A 17,578-nucleotide genomic window follows, 5' to 3' on the forward strand; every position below is an offset into this window, starting at 1 on the left:
AACAGCTCTATCATTATTTCTTCTTTACAAATATAACAGCCTCAGCTCGTCAAATTTTTCTTGGTATTTGCTTTCCCTCTGAACAAAGGAGGCAGTTAAAAATACTGCCCAAGTCTCTTGCATCTTTTCACTATGATAGGTCAGCCAAATTTTAATTATCCAAACTTTCCATGAACCATAATCCCAAAATTCTGTTTCAAATAATTCAGTCACTGACATTAAAATATACAAAAAAAACTGTGTTGTTCATGTGATTTCCCAGAAGAAAGGCACTTTTTCCCTGTACCCACCCTAATGATGCCTTCTTGTACTGCCCTGCAAAATTTCTATCAGCAAACATCTACTTTTAGTGTGGATTCAATAGTTTCTTCTCAATTTAAGTACCTCTAAACATAAACAGAAATATATCCTTGCATGGTAAACTTCAAAGCTATACTAAAAGTAGTTATTCCCAAAATGTTAATTCACAACATGGCAATACAGGCGTAAAGAATTATATCCATCAATATATCAGAAAGAATGGCCACCTTAACCATCTTAAACATGCTACTTTATGCAGTCTATTTTTCCGAAATATTATTTTGAAGTAAATACAGTAACCAGTTATCACAACATGATCCCACATACAGCAGTGATTAAAAATAATGTCAACCGGGATCCCCATCCTCCTCAGAAAGATTACAGGATTTTTCAAAAGATAGTCATGCACCTTAGCATTGCATCATTTACCAAAATTACAAATCCAACGCATACTCAGCCAAGTGTGAGTACCCTTGCACATACCCAGGATCCAATATTGGGGAATTCATTAGTGTGGATATTGTTCCATGTTTCACACAGTGTCTGTACAGATGATGGCAGGTTCTGCACCATTAACTGGGCTGCAAACAGAATCACAATAAGCATGCAACATTGAGAACCATGCCCACCATCAAGAAAAATATTTTGCACAGCTACAGACTTAATTTCAGGCAGACAGCACTTACCCTCCTCACAACTATGAATTGCAAAACATTTGTCACAGCCATGAAGTTAATTTGCACTTCCACAATGATCTGGATTTGAAGCCATTTTCACATTAACTATCATCTAGCCCTATGACATGCGCCATCTTTAGAAGTCACAGATGACAAATGCTTGCAAAAATAACTTTGCAGTTGTCATGAACACTGTAGTATTCAACACATGAACTCTGAATTTACCAGTGTAGCATTGATTCACATAGGTTATAGAAATCCCAAATTCAACTTCTGTCTGTACAAGATTAACCAATCTTAAATTGGACCAAAATGGGGTCACTCCAATTAATATTAAAATCTCAGAAATAGAGAATGGGGAAAGAGAAAAACAGAACAGTCAAGGTTCCTGCACCTACTCATCTTCAGCAATCTCCATTAGAGGACAGTGTATGTGTACATAGAAGTAACTTAAATGTGATGCTAGTTTCAGACATTGAGTAATCTGTTGAGCTATCCATCAGAGGACTATAGGTAACCTTACCAGTGAACAGATGTATGCAAAAGGAAAAGAATGGAAAGAAAAAGAAATCACAAAAATACGAAAGCAAAAGTGAATCCCTGCAGTTCATTCTGCAATCATCCCAAATGCCTCTAGTCACTTTGCCAAACAACGTCAACTTCCAAAGAGAAATCCTTGCTCTTACCGATAGAGTTAGTCTTGCAACGGGTAGATCCAATCGCTAGTACTGCAGCATAACCATGTAGCTTCTCCTCAGTTGGACTATCAGTCGAGCCCTCCTCACACAGACTCCTCAACAGGTACGATCTAATATCAATCAGGGTAAAAACAATCTTGTTAAAACACTCATTTACAAGTGCTAAATATTAACATTGCAATCATTAACCTTGTACATACATTATAAGCACACTTATCATTCAATGAGTAGGCTGTATTTCACACAAGAGATGGAAGAAACTAATTGAACAATGTTACTTAAAAGGTCAGTGTTGTGGATTAAAACACACCATCCTTCCACTTTTATGATGTGATCTTGAATCCAGCCAGGTTAAAAAGTCTCTTTTCCCTTATAAAATATGAACAGCTCCTTGAGAAATCTGGGATTTTCCCAGCAAGTATGAGCTTACAACGGAACAATCAAATGCAAGAAAACAAAAGTTCCCAAGTTGCCATCTAATGGCTGCACATACAAAATAGAGAAATTCCCACAGGTCGAGTAAGAAACACATCTCTGGTTGTGATTGAATTATTGTATACCAATGGGAGCTAAAAGAAACTTATACTAAACATAGCAACCATAAACCAGACATGGAGTTGCTGATAGGGAATACAAAAAGAGCTCTTCATTTGTAATTCGCCTCTCCAGTCTCTAACCTACAAGTGCTTGAAGTTAATACATGGCTTTTCCTAACCAACTAGTTAAACCCAACTACTACCATAACATTTCAACAGCAACGAATGTAAAAATGGGATCATATTCAATATTTGCACCTGGTAAATGCAGCATAGATGCCAATCAGCTGAAGAGTTGCAGGAAGCAGATTCTTTGTAATCTCAGATGTTTTGTGGGAGTCGGTTTCTGCAGCCACCTTGGAAAAATACTCATCCAGAGACACTTGGACCTTTGAAATGACCGCATCAAGCGTGTAGATAGTCTGCAAATTTGGGAGGCGGCTGATCGGGATAATAGCACTTGCATCAATTCCACAATAGGAAGAGATCTGAAATTGAAGGAAACAACTCTCATTAATCTTGCAAAATAGGCTGAGAAGTGGCAGATGGAGTTTAATTTAGACAAATGCGAGGTGCTGCATTTTGGGAAAGCAAATCTTAGCACGACTTATACATTAATGGTAAGGTCCTAGGGAATGTTGCTGAACAAAGAGACCTTGGAGTGCAGGTTCATAGCTCCTTGAAAGTGGAGTCAGGAAGATAGAATAGTGAAGGCGGCGTTTGGTATGCTTTCCTTTATTGGTCAGAGTATTGAGTACAGGAGTGGGGAGATCATGTTGTGGCTGTACAGGACATTAGTTAGGCCACTGTTGGAATATTGCATGCAGTTCTGGTCTCCTTCCTATCAGAAAGATGTTGTGAAACTTGAAAAGGTTCAGAAAAGATTTACAAGGATGTTGCCAGGGTTGGAGGATTTGAGCTATAGGGAGAGGCTGAACAGGCTGTGGCTGTTTTCCTTGGAGCGTCGGAGGCTGAGGGGTGATCTTAGAGATTTACAAAATTATGAGGGGCATGGATAAGATAAATAGACAAAGTCTTTTCCCTGGGGTCGGGGAGTCAAGAACTAGAGGGCATAGGTTTAGGGTGAGGGGGGAAAGATATAAGAGAGCGCTAAGGGGCAACTTTTTCACAAAGAGGGTGGTACGTGTATGGAATGAGCTGCCAGAGGATGCGGTGAAGGCTGGTACAATCGCAACATTTAAGATTTGGATGGGTATATGAATAGGAAGGGTTTGGAGAGATTTGGGCCGGGTGTTGGCAGGTGGGACTACATTGGGTTGGGATATCTGGTCGGCATGGACTGGTTGGACTGAAGGGTCTGTTTCCATGCTGTACATTTCTATGACTCTATGACATATACAGTCAATAACAAATAAGCTTTAGCACCAGCACGTGAACAAATGAGCCAATTGAACGGTTAAAATTATTTCTTAAATTGACAACTAATTAAAGATAGGGTGATATACACATATCCACAAACCCTCTCAAATCCAGAGAAGAAGCTGTCTGCAACTTTCATCCTTATTCTTGTGCCTGGAGGCACATAGGCATTAATAAATTGCACTCAATTCCATCTTAAGCTTTTACTACATATCACGCAGCTGAGAGTTACATGAACCATTACAGTGCTTCACAGAGCTACTATAGTTTCATCTTTCTGCAGGCATTCTATTTTTAGAATTGCTTAGGGATTTCTTTGTCAGGCATTCAAAAATTGCTGACTCAATCCGACAGTTTAGATACATCTTCTCTTCCAGACTTTACAGTCAGTACGAGACTTTGTACCATCTGTAAGTACACAGTCACATGGTTACCACCAGGTAACACTAAGGAGCCAATACAGCTTTCCACATTGAAAGCAGGCATGTTTCTCCAGTCACGCACATTTAACATTCAGCATTAACAGTGATGTTTAAAGTCTCATGCTAGTTTCTAATAATACTGATCTTCTATCTCCATTTTCAGCAGAATGTTTTGCCTTATACTTATTTACTGCTGTAAATTCTCCCTCAGAAAGCCAAGCCTACCCGAGGGCTAAGCAAGACTGCCGTGATTTCAGTGTCACAACTGCAAGGAGCATAAACAACCATTTCTTTGGATTCACATTCATTATTCTTTTCATCTTGACCCACTTTCAGCCCTAAAACTATTTTTAGATGGCATCATGCCAATGAAGGTAGCACTGGATATGAGAGCTTGAAAAATGGCCACCACAACATTGATCACTTGGTAGCACAAACACACATAAAAACATATCAGTTAGGAGGAAATTAGTCCATTGGTTCTTTCAAGCCTGCTCTGCTATTCAATAAAGGTCTCAGCTAATCTGTTTATGTTCAAAATTTCACATTCCTATCAATCACTGATAACCTTTAATTCGCTTGACTAACAAGAGTCTATTTAGCTATTTAAAATATTCAAGGTACTCCATCTCCAATGACTTCCGAGGCAGAGAGTTCCAGAGATAAAATTTCGATTCATCCCTGTCCTGAAACGTGACTCCTAATTTTACAACAGTGTCCCCTGGTGCTGGACTCACTCGCTAGAGTAAATATCCTTTCTACGTGCAACTTGTCTGTATTATTTAGGATTAAATTACCCCTTGCTATTCTGAACTTGTGAAAACAAGCCCTGTGGTCTAATCTTCCCTCCTAAGACAACCCATTTGATCCAGGTGTCAAATTGACTAAACCTCCTCTGAATTTATATCTTTCCTTAAATAAAGACACCAAAATTGTACACTGTAGTTAAGACGCGAGTTTGAGCATTGCTTGAATAATTCAGGATTGCTGAAAAAGATGACAAGATGTCAAATCTTTTCGCCTTGCAGTCATCAAGACAAAAACCACAAAAACTTCATACCTCAAAAGGAACATCAATTTATACTGAACAGGGTACTAACTTTTGGCAAATATTGTCTACTAACAGTATGCTGCCATCAAGCCATAAAGATGCTCGACCTACTACACAATGCTTCCCTTAAAAAGAAAAGCAAAGATGTACTCCTCTCTCAAGGAAAACACCCTGAGTCAGAGCACATGTTGGCAAGGTCACCCTTACCTGTCTGGCAACATACTCCTCTGCAAGTTCCACATCATATTTCACAGAACTGCATTTGGCAACGGCCAGTTCCACCAGTGAGCCAGCGTGGTCTGGCTTCATGCCCTGTTGCACCAGGTGATCCTTTACCAAAAGGAAATCATAAACTGGTCAAATCAAAGTCATAAACAGTTCAACAAACAACTGGCTTTATTGTGCATTATTCACTGAAAATAATCATGCATTATTCACTGAACATTTACTTTATTTTTAGTTACATTATTAAATAGTTCTCCACCTGTTCCTATACTACACAGATGTATAGCTCATTGAGATTTTTTATAGCACAATAGACAATGCTACTGATTCTAATTGTAAATGGTCTGTCCTGGACAACATAGTAATTGTACCACGCCACCCAGAGAGATCTAAAGTTTGATGCCCTTTCTACAGAGAGTGGCTAAAGCCGTAGTTCATATAATAACAGTGCCCTCTACACCCCCAGAGGATACATAAAAGTTGCATCTGCTCCTTATTTTCAAGGTTCCTGCTCATAGTCTCTATCCAGGAATCTCTTTTGGAAAGTGGATAGCTATAAGGAAATGGCTAGATTTAGGACACTTCTCATGAAGCAAACAAAATGTACCAAAATGTTAAAGCTTAAACAACATATAATTTGGTTGAGAAAAGAAGAAACCTTGGGTGAAGGCAGCACTAAAAGGACTGAAGGAGGGAAAATCTAAAAAGGTAAATAAAACCCAAGAGGATTGAATTGTCTATGATTCTGTGTACTAAGCCTCCAGTTTCCTCACTGATGCATTCTCAAACACTTAATTACCCCTCTTTTAAAACACTAAATCTGACCACTTCTACATCTCCCTTCCCTACAATCAAAGCTTCACCAAGAGGTTCCTTCTGATTTGCAATGGTTAGCAACCTCTTCACCACATCCTGCATCTTTAGTACCTTGATCCAGGTTACATAGGAGCTGATACAAAGTCGTGATGACCATCGAAGTGTGTGCAGGATGTCACATTCACTCAGCTCTGTTGTGCTCATTGCCACTTGGTTAACATAGGCTTTTGATGGAGGCATAATACCCAAGATTCTCCATAAGATCAAGAAGTAGTACTGAATGGAACATGCCTCCTGGAAGGAAAGGTCAGTGAGGGAATGTTGAGGAACTCAATAAGCAATGATTCACATACAACTATGACAAAAACTTAAAGACTTGTCCAAAAAACACACACAACAGTTAGAATTTTAACGTGTCCAAGCTAAATTAAGTTAAGAACTATTTCAACATATACAAAAAACAAATTGGACTCATTGTGAATGTTAACTTTGGTTTTAGAAGAACGCAATGGAAATTATCAAATCAATAATCAATTTCATCTGCATCGGTAGCACATGAAAGATCCACCCTAACTCTAATAAGTATTTTATACGTGCACGATGCTGTGAAAGCAAAACCATGATGCAACATAGCCATCAAACATGAAAAAAATTACATCTCCTAATTTATAATCCAAGATAATGGTTTTAAAATTTTGAAATTTGCACAGAATATACAAGAACTATAATATGAAACCTTAAAATCAAAACTATTTATCAAAGAATGGAATGGCTCCACAGACATCTCCAAGTAAGTGAGATATTTGGAAGGACAGCACATATCACACCGTCCCTCCTCTCCAAGTCAATACCAAAAACAATTTCACTTCAATTCAACAGAATGAACAAGTCAATAACCAAAACAGAGCCTAACAGTTCTTTGTTAAAGAGAGCTGAAAACAAAATTCCACCCACACGCCCCACCCAACATACACAAACTTGTGACTGTTAAACCACACACTGATCAAATCTGATTTAAGTGGTCAAAGATGACTTGAAACCAATACCCATCTTCAGGAAAATCTTGAAGTCCATTCTGCCTATGTACCCCATTACGGTGTGAATGTTAGATTAATTACTAAAAGTGATACTATTTATACTCGAGTAATAGTTGATCTCATGTAAAAGTCGACCCCCTATTTTTGGCCAAATAATCTAGAATTTTCCACTTATCTTGTGTAAAGGTCAACACTAATTCTTCACAGATAACAGATCAACATTTATGAGTCAGTGCATCGACTGTCACGACCCATTCCAGCTTTCCAGACTGCTGGTTTTTCCGCTCCACTCCTGGTCTTCCAGTTTGCTAGCTGTTGTGTTCCACTCTGGGTTTTCCGAATTACTGTAATTTGTTGTTTATTTTTATTTGTTTAGAGATCAATTGGGCTTCTGCTTAATGATATATTATGAATTTTGACAGGCATGAATTTCAGCCCCTCAAAAATAATATCCATGTAATAGTCGATCCCATAAATTTAACCTTAAAAAGGAGTAAAAAAATTAGACTATTATTCGAGTATATACTGCAATTACAAGATCATCCACCAAGCATCTGCTACCAGAAATAATGGTGGAAGCATGATACTGTTCCAAAAACTGGATATATATTTGAGAAGAAATTCTTAAAAAGGATAGAAGGAAAGAGTGTGAAGGAAGTAAGTGCCTAGGTTTCGAAGTGATCAGCACAGATACAATTTAGTCAATGGTCTCCTTCAGTGCTCCAAGGTTCTATGATTTAACAGAAGTTTATGCATTACCAGAGGTGTTGCATTCTTGTGTTCTTCCCGTCTGAGTGTATCAAACTGTGAACCAGCCGCTAACAACAAGATCAGTGATGCATATAGCTCATCATACTTCAAAGTACCAGTACAAAGAACATCACAGATCTGTGAAACAAGGCAGGAAGAGAACAAGTGAAGAAAATCAATTCTCTGCAAATGCAGTATCAAACTATAAAACAAACTCAATAAAGAAAATCAAAACATTTTATATACACTCATACACAGGTCCGTAGCCAAATTTGACATTGTACCACACTAAAATATCATAGTCACATAAACATAAATTATTGCTATAGAAACCAGCTGTATTAACCTTAACATCCGTGTACATTAGCGAGTTTTGAGAAGATTTGCAGTTCCGTTTGAGTTTCTGGATGTAAGTTTGCTCAGAGTTGAAAGGTTCATTTTCAGATGTTATGTCATCATACTCGGTAACACGGATGTTACCTAGTATGGTGACTAAATGTCTGAAAATGAACCTTCCAGCTCAGAGAGCAAAGTTACACCCAGATCCTTGCACATTACGCCATTTTTGCAACTTTACACAATATTCCCCCAAATTTCAATTCTATGGCTCTTACCACCTCATCCAATCTGCTTCTGTCATCAGTGGATGTTTCATGTGAAAGGATGCTGTAGAATTTGGGCAGAGGCGTAGAATCTGTAGCAAAGAAGCACATTCAACAGATTCCCAAAACTTGAAGTATACACCAATTCAATTGTTTCTCTATTCTACAAAACCAATGGTCTCACTGTCTCTTAGCTGAGTTTTGCCTTACCTGCCCCACTGTGTTTAACCCAGTTTTCTTCAACCTCTTTAAATCCGTGATAAAGTGGCACTTGAATGCGTCGGCCAGATTCTTGGGACCCAGTGGCATTGGCACTAGCACCACATATTGGTGGGGTTAATAGATTAAATTGAATCTACAGTTTAAAAAAAAAACAACCATAATTGTCAGCCAAAGACATGCTGTAACATGGTTTATCACACTTAGATCATAATAACATTGTATTTGTGTCATTAAATTCATTTTTAAACAGCAAAGTCAGAACCCTCGTACTGACTAACTGAAAGGCAAGTTCAGCAGAGAATTAATGAGAAACTGAGAATTAAGAAATATATAGTATTGATTGAATGAATAATAGAAAAGGCTGCAGTTTAAACTGAAAACAAAGACAAAAACAACATGTATTTGCAAAAATGATGAAAGAAAGTAGAAACTAAACAAAGAGACTTAGAGAGTCAGGACTAAGAAAAAATGATCAAAGCAAAATATGAAGTTCAGTTTGGGGAAGTGAAAACCTGAACAAACCAAGCTGAGGATTGAGTGGGAAAAAGCCACTTTATTTTTTCTCACTATAATTGCTTAAGTATTTGCACTGAATTCAATGATTTTCATCATTTATTACTGCATTGAAAGACATGCCAAATGGGCAAGTACAACAGTCCTTGTGAGGCAGATATGCTTGAAGGCTGCCTCAGTTGTTGACACTCGCTGTCTAGATTAAAATAAGAACATTAGCTTGTTAAAAGGACATGTGCAGCAACTAGTGCCTGGGGCACGACGTTAAATCATCAATAATACAAGAATAAAAAAAGTTCAAGTGTCAACTTTAGCGTGTAGAATTAACATAACCTCCGTAATGTCATTGATCTTTAAAATTTGTAATTTTGTAACATGTTTAAGTGTCACAATACACTAACTAAACTGTTTTTCCAGGTGTGTTGGCTGTCTAAAAGTTTAAAAGGTTTCGCCTTTTGTCTGCCAGCAGCTTTCACCACTACAATGTTGGTAAATGTGACATCATCAATTTTGGTAGGAATAACAGCAAAATGGACTACGTTTTAAATGATGACACATGCTACTATGCAGAAGGACTGGAGAGTACTTGTGCATGAATCACAAAAAGTTGGTTTGCTGTGCAGCAGGTAATTAAGAAGGCAAATGGAATATCATCCTTCATTGCTAGAGGGATGGAGTTTAGAAATAGGGAGGTTATGCTACAGCTGTGTAGGGTGCAGGTCACACAGAGTACTGTGCACAGTTTTGCTCTCCTTACTTGGAGAATGGATGTACTTGCACTGGAGGGGATGCAAAAGAGCTTCACTAGGTTGATGCCGGAGTTGAGAGGATTGGCTTATGAGTAGAGATTGAGTAGACCATGACTATACTTGCTGGAATTTAGAAGAATGAGGGTGGTTGATCTTACAGAAACATAAAATTATGAAGGGAACATGGTAAAAAAGATGCAGGGAGGTTGTTTCCACTAGTGGTGAAACTATAAATAGAGGACATGGCCTCAAAATAAGGGGGAGCAGATTTAGGACTGAGTTAAGAAGCAATTTCCTTACCCAAAGGGTTGTGAATCTGTGAACTCCCTGTCCAGTGAAGCAGTTGAGGCTAACTCATTGAATTTTTTAAGGTGAAGATAGGTACATTTTTGAACAGATCAGGAACTAAAGGTCATGTGAGTGGGCGGGTAAGTGGAGCTGAGTCCACAAAAAAGGATCAGCCATATTACTGAATGGCAGAGCAGGTTCGAAGGGACAGATGGCCTGCTCTCGCTCCTATTTCTTATGTTCTTAATTATCTACACAGGTTTATTCAATGTTTCAATAAGTGAATGTTCAAGGTCAAGATGGACACAACACCATTTTTACATTTCATACAGTTTCTTGTATTATTTTGTCATTTAAACATACTCTGAAGAGGAGACAGGAAAAGCTACACTTGTTTAATTCATCCTCCTGAGCACTGACTGACCAATAAATACCATCAAACAGAAAGAACTTATCCAAAATTATTCAGGCAACTCAAATGGACACAGAAGACGACATCCAGATTTACAAAATGCATCAATAAAATGATGCATGGCTCTATAAGGTCTTCCTCTCAAACGCTAATGAGTTAATTAAGTTGTAAGCAAACATAGCAAAATCATAAACAAAGACCAAAACAGGCTTTGGTTATGAGATACCCATTTACATTCAGCTGGCGCCCTAGACACTGCACCATCTCTCATAAATGTATAATTTCATAACCAACATTACTTTAAAACATGCGCGGATTAAATAAATCATACAAGTATACAGCACAGAAAAGGGCCCTTTTGCCCATCATATCTGCACTGATCAAAACAAGCACCTGACTATTCTAATCCCATTTTGCAGCATCTGGCCCATACTCTGTATGCCTCAGCATCACAAGCCAACATCTAAATATCGATCTCAATATTGAAAACTGTTTGATCAACAGAATGCAAATGATCAACACAAAAGTGAAATACAGTCAGTTCTGCTATTCTGCAGTAGTTCCATTCTCATGCAATCCCATGTTATAAAAAACTTATTTAAAGCCGCACCATTTAAACTAATGGGGCCAGAATTGCATTATAACTAAAACGTGCTTTAAAAAAATCATACTTTAGAAACAGTGTCCCCCAATTTGTCAATCATGTTATAGCAAATTTGCATTAACGAAACGCATGTTATAGCAGAACAACCTGTAACAGCTTTGTGGGTTCATTTATAACTTTTATATGCACTCACCAGCTCAACTGACCCTTACCTGTTCAAATAGGTAGACTGGTACTTTTGAATATTGCTGAAGGAGGTATTCAAAAACTAGCAACAGTCGGGCGAGTGTCAGTGGCACACACCGAATCTGAGCTTCTGCTTTAGATGCTACTTCAACAATCACCTGTATGCACATCACAACTACAGCACGACGACCATTCTCTGAGAAATTATGGAAAATTAGTAGTAGAAGCTGAAGGTGTTCAACGTTCAGATCTTCTGAGTCAGATGGTACTACTCCATGGAGTATGTTCTGCTTTAGTGTGCCAATAAACCTGGCAAGAAAAATAAAATCATTCATGTATTTGTGCGTTTACAGAGTAAAGCTACTTAAAGCTATAAAACTAGTGTTAAGCAAATGATCACAGGGATCAGTTAGTGATTCCAAAGTAACACAACCAAACAATGGAGCTGATAACCACCTCCATTAATTTCTCTACATTAATGGATTTTCATTCTTTTTCATATCCTGTGTTTAAGACAATCCAATTTTCCTCTCTCAATTCAGCAAAATGAGTAACAAAACAATACTGATTCATCATATCAGGAATACAATGCATGACAGGACTCAGGCTTCCCAATCTTAGTTAAGAGTTTTGTTACTCTAAGAGTACCTTACCTTTCCCAGATTTTCATACACTCAGGAACATCTGGCTCCCCCTGTGCACTAGCCTTATGCTGCCAGATTAACAACAGGCGTGATAGCACAGAGAGGCTCTGAGAGTGAATATACAATGGCCATGGACCCTCAGAGAATGGCGCAATTCCCAGCTGCTGCAGCAATGTGTTCTGGGCAAAATACCAAATAGTTAATACAATTATGTCAATTTTGATTATCACAACATCATGCAAAATATCCGCCTATAAATCAATATAACACTATCTATAAAATTCAGTGCTTCTGAAATGCAAAGTTGCTGACATATTGTGAAATAATAGGAAAGCTTACTATACAAACAGGACAATACACAATATTAGAAGATGGGAGATTTTTACACGAGCTATAAAAGCCTTACAGTTTTAATTGGAAAAAAGTATGGTTGCAACGCCAAGATGATTCAAATAAAAACAGTTCAAAAATAAAGTAAAGGAACCTGGAGGTTGATTAAAAACAAGGTCAGGAAGAACTGACAGTCAATCAATTGGGTATAATCTTAGTTGACATTGACCATGCCCCTCAAGAAAAAGGAATCTGTTTTATCTCTATTCAGAATTACACAACAATGCTCATCCTGTATTTTGCAATGCAATGAAAGAAAATCATGAAAGGTAGTGCTGTCATCACAAGCCAGCTTTCCTAACGTCCAAAACCTTGACACCCTTATCATTTGAGGTAACACCACCAATAGTACACAAAATCAGTTTCAATCACAACAACTTCCAGAAAAATTAACACAATAGAATCTGGAGCTGGGACAAACATGTACTTAGTACTAGGCATCTAATGGACTGAAACACAATTCAAGCTAGCCAGCTCCTTCTGAACAGCTATCCATCGCAACATCAATGGTAGAAAACAATGTCTCTTTCCCAAACAGTCCATTGTTTGCTTTAAACTTTTAATATAGCATCAGATGTACAGCATAGTAACAGGCCATTTGGCCTTCAGTGCATTTCTGCCTACTCAAACCTTTTCCTGCCTTTCCTCAGCATAATCTTTCTCACTTGTAGGGTCAACTAGCCTCCCTTAAATGTACTTACGCAGCAATCATTGTGCAGCAGTATATCTGACATTCTCAGCACTCCCTACGTAAACCCATGTTAACACACTCAACACAATTCCTCTGCCAGCAAGTCATGTTAGTTTCTGGATCTGCACTACACACTCTTCAGTCAATGCTGATTTGATGAAGTTATTCAAAGGTGCTGCAACCATTGAATAATGACAAAGATGGATCAATAAAAAAAAATGGAAAGGTTTGCCATATATTAGAAGTTGGGGGAAGAGAAACTTTTGTATAATTCAAATCTATGAAGAGAGGAAACAAATGACTAAAAACTTCATACTCCCTGCTGCTCCACTAAATTGCAATACTGTCCATCACCCTTACTAATAACCCTGTATGTGAGTATCCCTGATACTGCAAATCAGAAATTGCTGGAAAGACTCAGCAATTCTGGCTGCATTTATGGAAAGAAAGTAGAGTCACAAACGTCACAGAAGACCATTTCACAGGTATCAAGATACTAACCCCGCACTTGTTTACTACCATTAAACCTTTAAATCACAGTGGAATCACTCAGGTCAAAAACATGTACACATTAAAGCAAATTGTCAACATTAATCAAGTACAAGACAGCCATTGATGCACTGTGGACTTACCTGCAGGACGGGGGATGGGAGGTCAGAGGTGACCATAGAATGGTTGAAGTGATAAAGTGCAGCTGCAAACTCCTCATCTGATGCCCCTGCATAAAAATAGTGTACAGAAGGAGACAAATGTGTTTAATAATACAAAAACAAATACATCTAGCCACCCAGCTCATGTCATGCATCCTTCAGTAGAAACGAGTGAAAATTCAGTGATCGAAAACAAAACCGTTTTCGGTTTGCCCAAAGGTAAAAAAGAACGAACAACTCATTTTTTTTTCCAAAATGGAAGCCATGACTTATCAAACTTTTGAGTGTGCAGCCAAGGTCATTCCAATCATAGCCCCCTTTACCCTCCCTTGTCTGCCAAACTGTTGTTCTCTCTCTCTCTCTGGGCTTCATCTCCACCTATCTCCTTTCATTCCTTTCATTCCTCCCAATCCTTCTCTTACTGAGGTATGATCATTTCTAAACAGAGTCACTAGACACAAATATTGGCTCTGCTTTCTTTCCATAAATGCTGCCAGAATTGCTGAGTCTTTCCAGCAATTTCTGATTTGCAGCATCTGCAGTTCTTTAGTTTTTTTGCCTTAATCATAGAATGTTTCTTATCAGAAGTACTCATTAAAAAAAACTTTGAACATGATGCCTTCCCAAAGTTAGCATGATACTCACTAAAGTTTGAGACACATCATTTAATATGGAACTTTAAAGAGGTTTTTGAAGTCCAAATGTAGCCTGAAAAACAGCTTTCCAACATCTACTTGAAATACCACCTCAGAAGACAGTCCTTTACTAAAGCAGATTCATTGATTTTCAAACTGTCAACTGGCACTTCATGGTTTATATTCAAGTCATGATTAGTTGTGTTCCAAATAATTGATTCCATAACATTTCACTTGAAATAGGCAATTATCAACTGGCTCTTGCTCCTAGATAATTTTTAAAATATTCATTTGAGAGACGTGGGTATCATTGGTAAAGGCAGCATTTACTGTCCCATCCTAATTGCCCAGAGTCACACATAGGTAAACAAGGTAAGCATGGCAGATCTTTTTCACTAAAGCACATTAGGAACACAGAAGAACAGTAATGGTTCCCTGACCTAATCACTGTTTCCACCATTTTCTGTTTTAATTTCAGATTTCTAGTATCCATAGACTTTAGATGTTTAAAATTTTGTTTTGATTATAACCATAAAGGGCGGGAAGTCCTTCATGCTGCGCCAAGCCTCTGCAGGCTTTCTGGAATATACTGTACTCATGTAAACATTGACCCCTTATTTTTGGCCAAAAAATCTTGTATTTTCCATATATCTCATGTAAACATCAACCCTACTATACAAGATTATAAACCTCTTAAAGAGAAAACTGCATGTTCCCATTAATTCACAAATGAAATTGCATTCATTCATACCAGTAATTCTACTCATCGCTTTTTGTTTACTATATTGCGTCTCTATTCATTCATTTATAACACTACTTAGCCCTCTTGGCTTACTACTGTATGTTTTGATTCATTCAGACCGGTACTAAAGTTTATTGGTACTTTATCACACTTTGTTCACTATATATCCAAAAATCAATACCTTTAAAAAATAATCACTTTAATTGTGCCATTATATCTGAATAAAAGTGAGATATATTAGCTGCATGTATCTGTAATTCTTTGATAAATTTGTGAACGTTGCTGAGGTTCATTACATACGAGAGTAAATGGTAAAGAATTGGAAGAATTTGGCAGCAAAGTTCAAGACACTTACACATTCAGAACTGAATAAATGTTTCATTTTAAGTGCGATTTTGCAGGATTTCAATGAATCTTTGACATGTTAAATTTTTCTACCAGTATGTATGAATAAAAGTTATGACCAGTAATTCACTGTTGTTTCTCGTGCTTTTATCCAGTAATTACCTTTACCATAATTGTGTTTTTTCTTCTTTACCTGGGATTAGTTGAGCCATCAAATTGACTTCTGCTAATAATATGGTATTTTGAACTGCAGTATGAATTTCTGCCCCTCAAAACTAGTGCCTGTATAATAGTCAACCCTTTAAAGTAGTCTAAAAAATGTGACTTTTACACAAGTATATATGGTAATGCTCTTACTTTAGATGTTTTAACCACTGTCCAAGGCTTAAGCAGCCTTTTTGCTCATAACTCGAAATACACTAAGATGACTGCAATCAATAAAAGTGTTTGCTGACCTTTCGTTCCATCTTTGTCCACATCTTTAATTATGCTGGCTAACGTCATCATGTGCTGTTCAGTCAGAGAAACACTCAGGTAATTCCGGATAAAGTTGTTCCTCGAATTTAGCATTGAAGACGTAATGAAATTAAAAATACTTGAAGCCAGGTTCAGAAACTGAAAAATAAAATTTTTAAAAATGCAGATTTTACTAGCTGTCCATCATCCTCATTCGCCAGCAACTTCTTCATCACTATAGTGACCATTGCCAATACCCCCCAAATAGAAATCTAACCCCAACATTCAGTTTGATGAGCAAAAAGCCAACTTGTAGAATAGACACTAACTACTAACTTCTTGATCACATGCTACTTAAGTTTAAATCTTAATAGTAATAATGGCACATAATGAGCTTTTCAGTCTAGAAGGTCAATTCCTGGTTTATCAGGTAAACTCATCAGAATGGCAGCTCAGATGTTATATTTGACCTTAGCACCTTAAAAAAAAGAGGAAATAGACAGGGTCACCACCTCTGGTCCTTCTATACTGTTCACTACTGCAACATGCTGATGTATAAACCAGCTGTGAGGATTAGCATTTGGTGCCAGTATCCTGCTGGCACCTGTGAACAAGATTCAATAAATAATTACCTGGAAAAAGGTTTCTACTAGCAAGTGGTGCCCCATGATTTGGCAGATCTCCAAGATCAGAGAGTAAATAAAACACCTGTATATGCACAAACACTGCAAGAACACATCCACAGCCAACAGACAAATTCTAGGGCTGGACAAAGAAACTGTGACATTAAGTGACTAGTACCACTCTTCATTCTGCTGTAATTGCAAGGTACAGTCAAATTATTTTCGTGCTAGCATTCCCCACACAATGTAGTTTCTGCTGTGCCCTTTACTAACTCACTCCCACAATACTGGAACCAGCAACTAGGAATATCAGTTGAAAAACACAAGTTCCGTAAAACAATGACTACTTGAACCAAGTGCAGCAAAACATAAGGCAGGAAAGCTTATCAACTGGCGTAGACATTTCTGAAATTGTGAAATTTCTGTAAAATCAATTTAGGCTATATTCACAAAAGTAAAACAGAAAAACACAAACAGCCATAGAAATATACTGCTACAGGGACATTACAATCCAGTGGACAAATAAAACAATCAAAATTAGAACATAAAGCCTTCATCCAGAAAATGTATTTTATCAAAAATTACAACAATTAGAATAATCAATTAAGTGCAGGAGGAGAAGCTGGAGCTAAGCAGATATTAAAGGCAAAATGGTGTTTTTTTTAAAGAAAGAACTGCACATACCACAACATGTATGAGAAATAATTTGGGGGAAAGCAACAATCATTTATTTTACAGGAAGGTTTAATTTAAATAGCACTAACATCACAGGCCACAAACCAAGACAAGAAAAAAAAACAAACACTTCAGTATATATTTAAGGTGGTCACTGAAAATTAAAAAGGCAGAGAGTGCAGCTGTATCGATGAAGACAGTGTATGTTCAGTAGAGGAATCCAATATAGACAAGGAAGGTATATGGACAGAATCATGAA

General features: G+C 37.6%; 1 protein-coding gene across 1 annotated transcript in view; it reads right to left on the reverse strand.

Moving 5' to 3' along the window:
- ubr4 (ubiquitin protein ligase E3 component n-recognin 4) overlaps positions 1-17,578 on the reverse strand; it is a 188,234-nt gene that overhangs the window by 134,516 nt on the left and 36,140 nt on the right. Inside the window, exons 16-27 of the mRNA XM_060852252.1 lie at positions 16,021-16,180; positions 13,826-13,911; positions 12,122-12,291; positions 11,495-11,777; positions 8,705-8,849; positions 8,507-8,586; positions 7,902-8,030; positions 6,217-6,399; positions 5,272-5,394; positions 2,470-2,699; positions 1,664-1,785; positions 784-881 (exon numbers count right to left, since the gene is read on the reverse strand). Of these exons, the coding sequence (XP_060708235.1) occupies positions 784-881; positions 1,664-1,785; positions 2,470-2,699; positions 5,272-5,394; positions 6,217-6,399; positions 7,902-8,030; positions 8,507-8,586; positions 8,705-8,849; positions 11,495-11,777; positions 12,122-12,291; positions 13,826-13,911; positions 16,021-16,180 (1,809 nt within the window). The remainder of the gene's footprint in view (positions 1-783; positions 882-1,663; positions 1,786-2,469; positions 2,700-5,271; positions 5,395-6,216; positions 6,400-7,901; positions 8,031-8,506; positions 8,587-8,704; positions 8,850-11,494; positions 11,778-12,121; positions 12,292-13,825; positions 13,912-16,020; positions 16,181-17,578) is intronic.

This window comes from Hemiscyllium ocellatum, chromosome 37, assembly GCF_020745735.1.
Source record: "Hemiscyllium ocellatum isolate sHemOce1 chromosome 37, sHemOce1.pat.X.cur, whole genome shotgun sequence".
Taxonomy (NCBI): Eukaryota; Metazoa; Chordata; class Chondrichthyes; order Orectolobiformes; family Hemiscylliidae; genus Hemiscyllium; species Hemiscyllium ocellatum.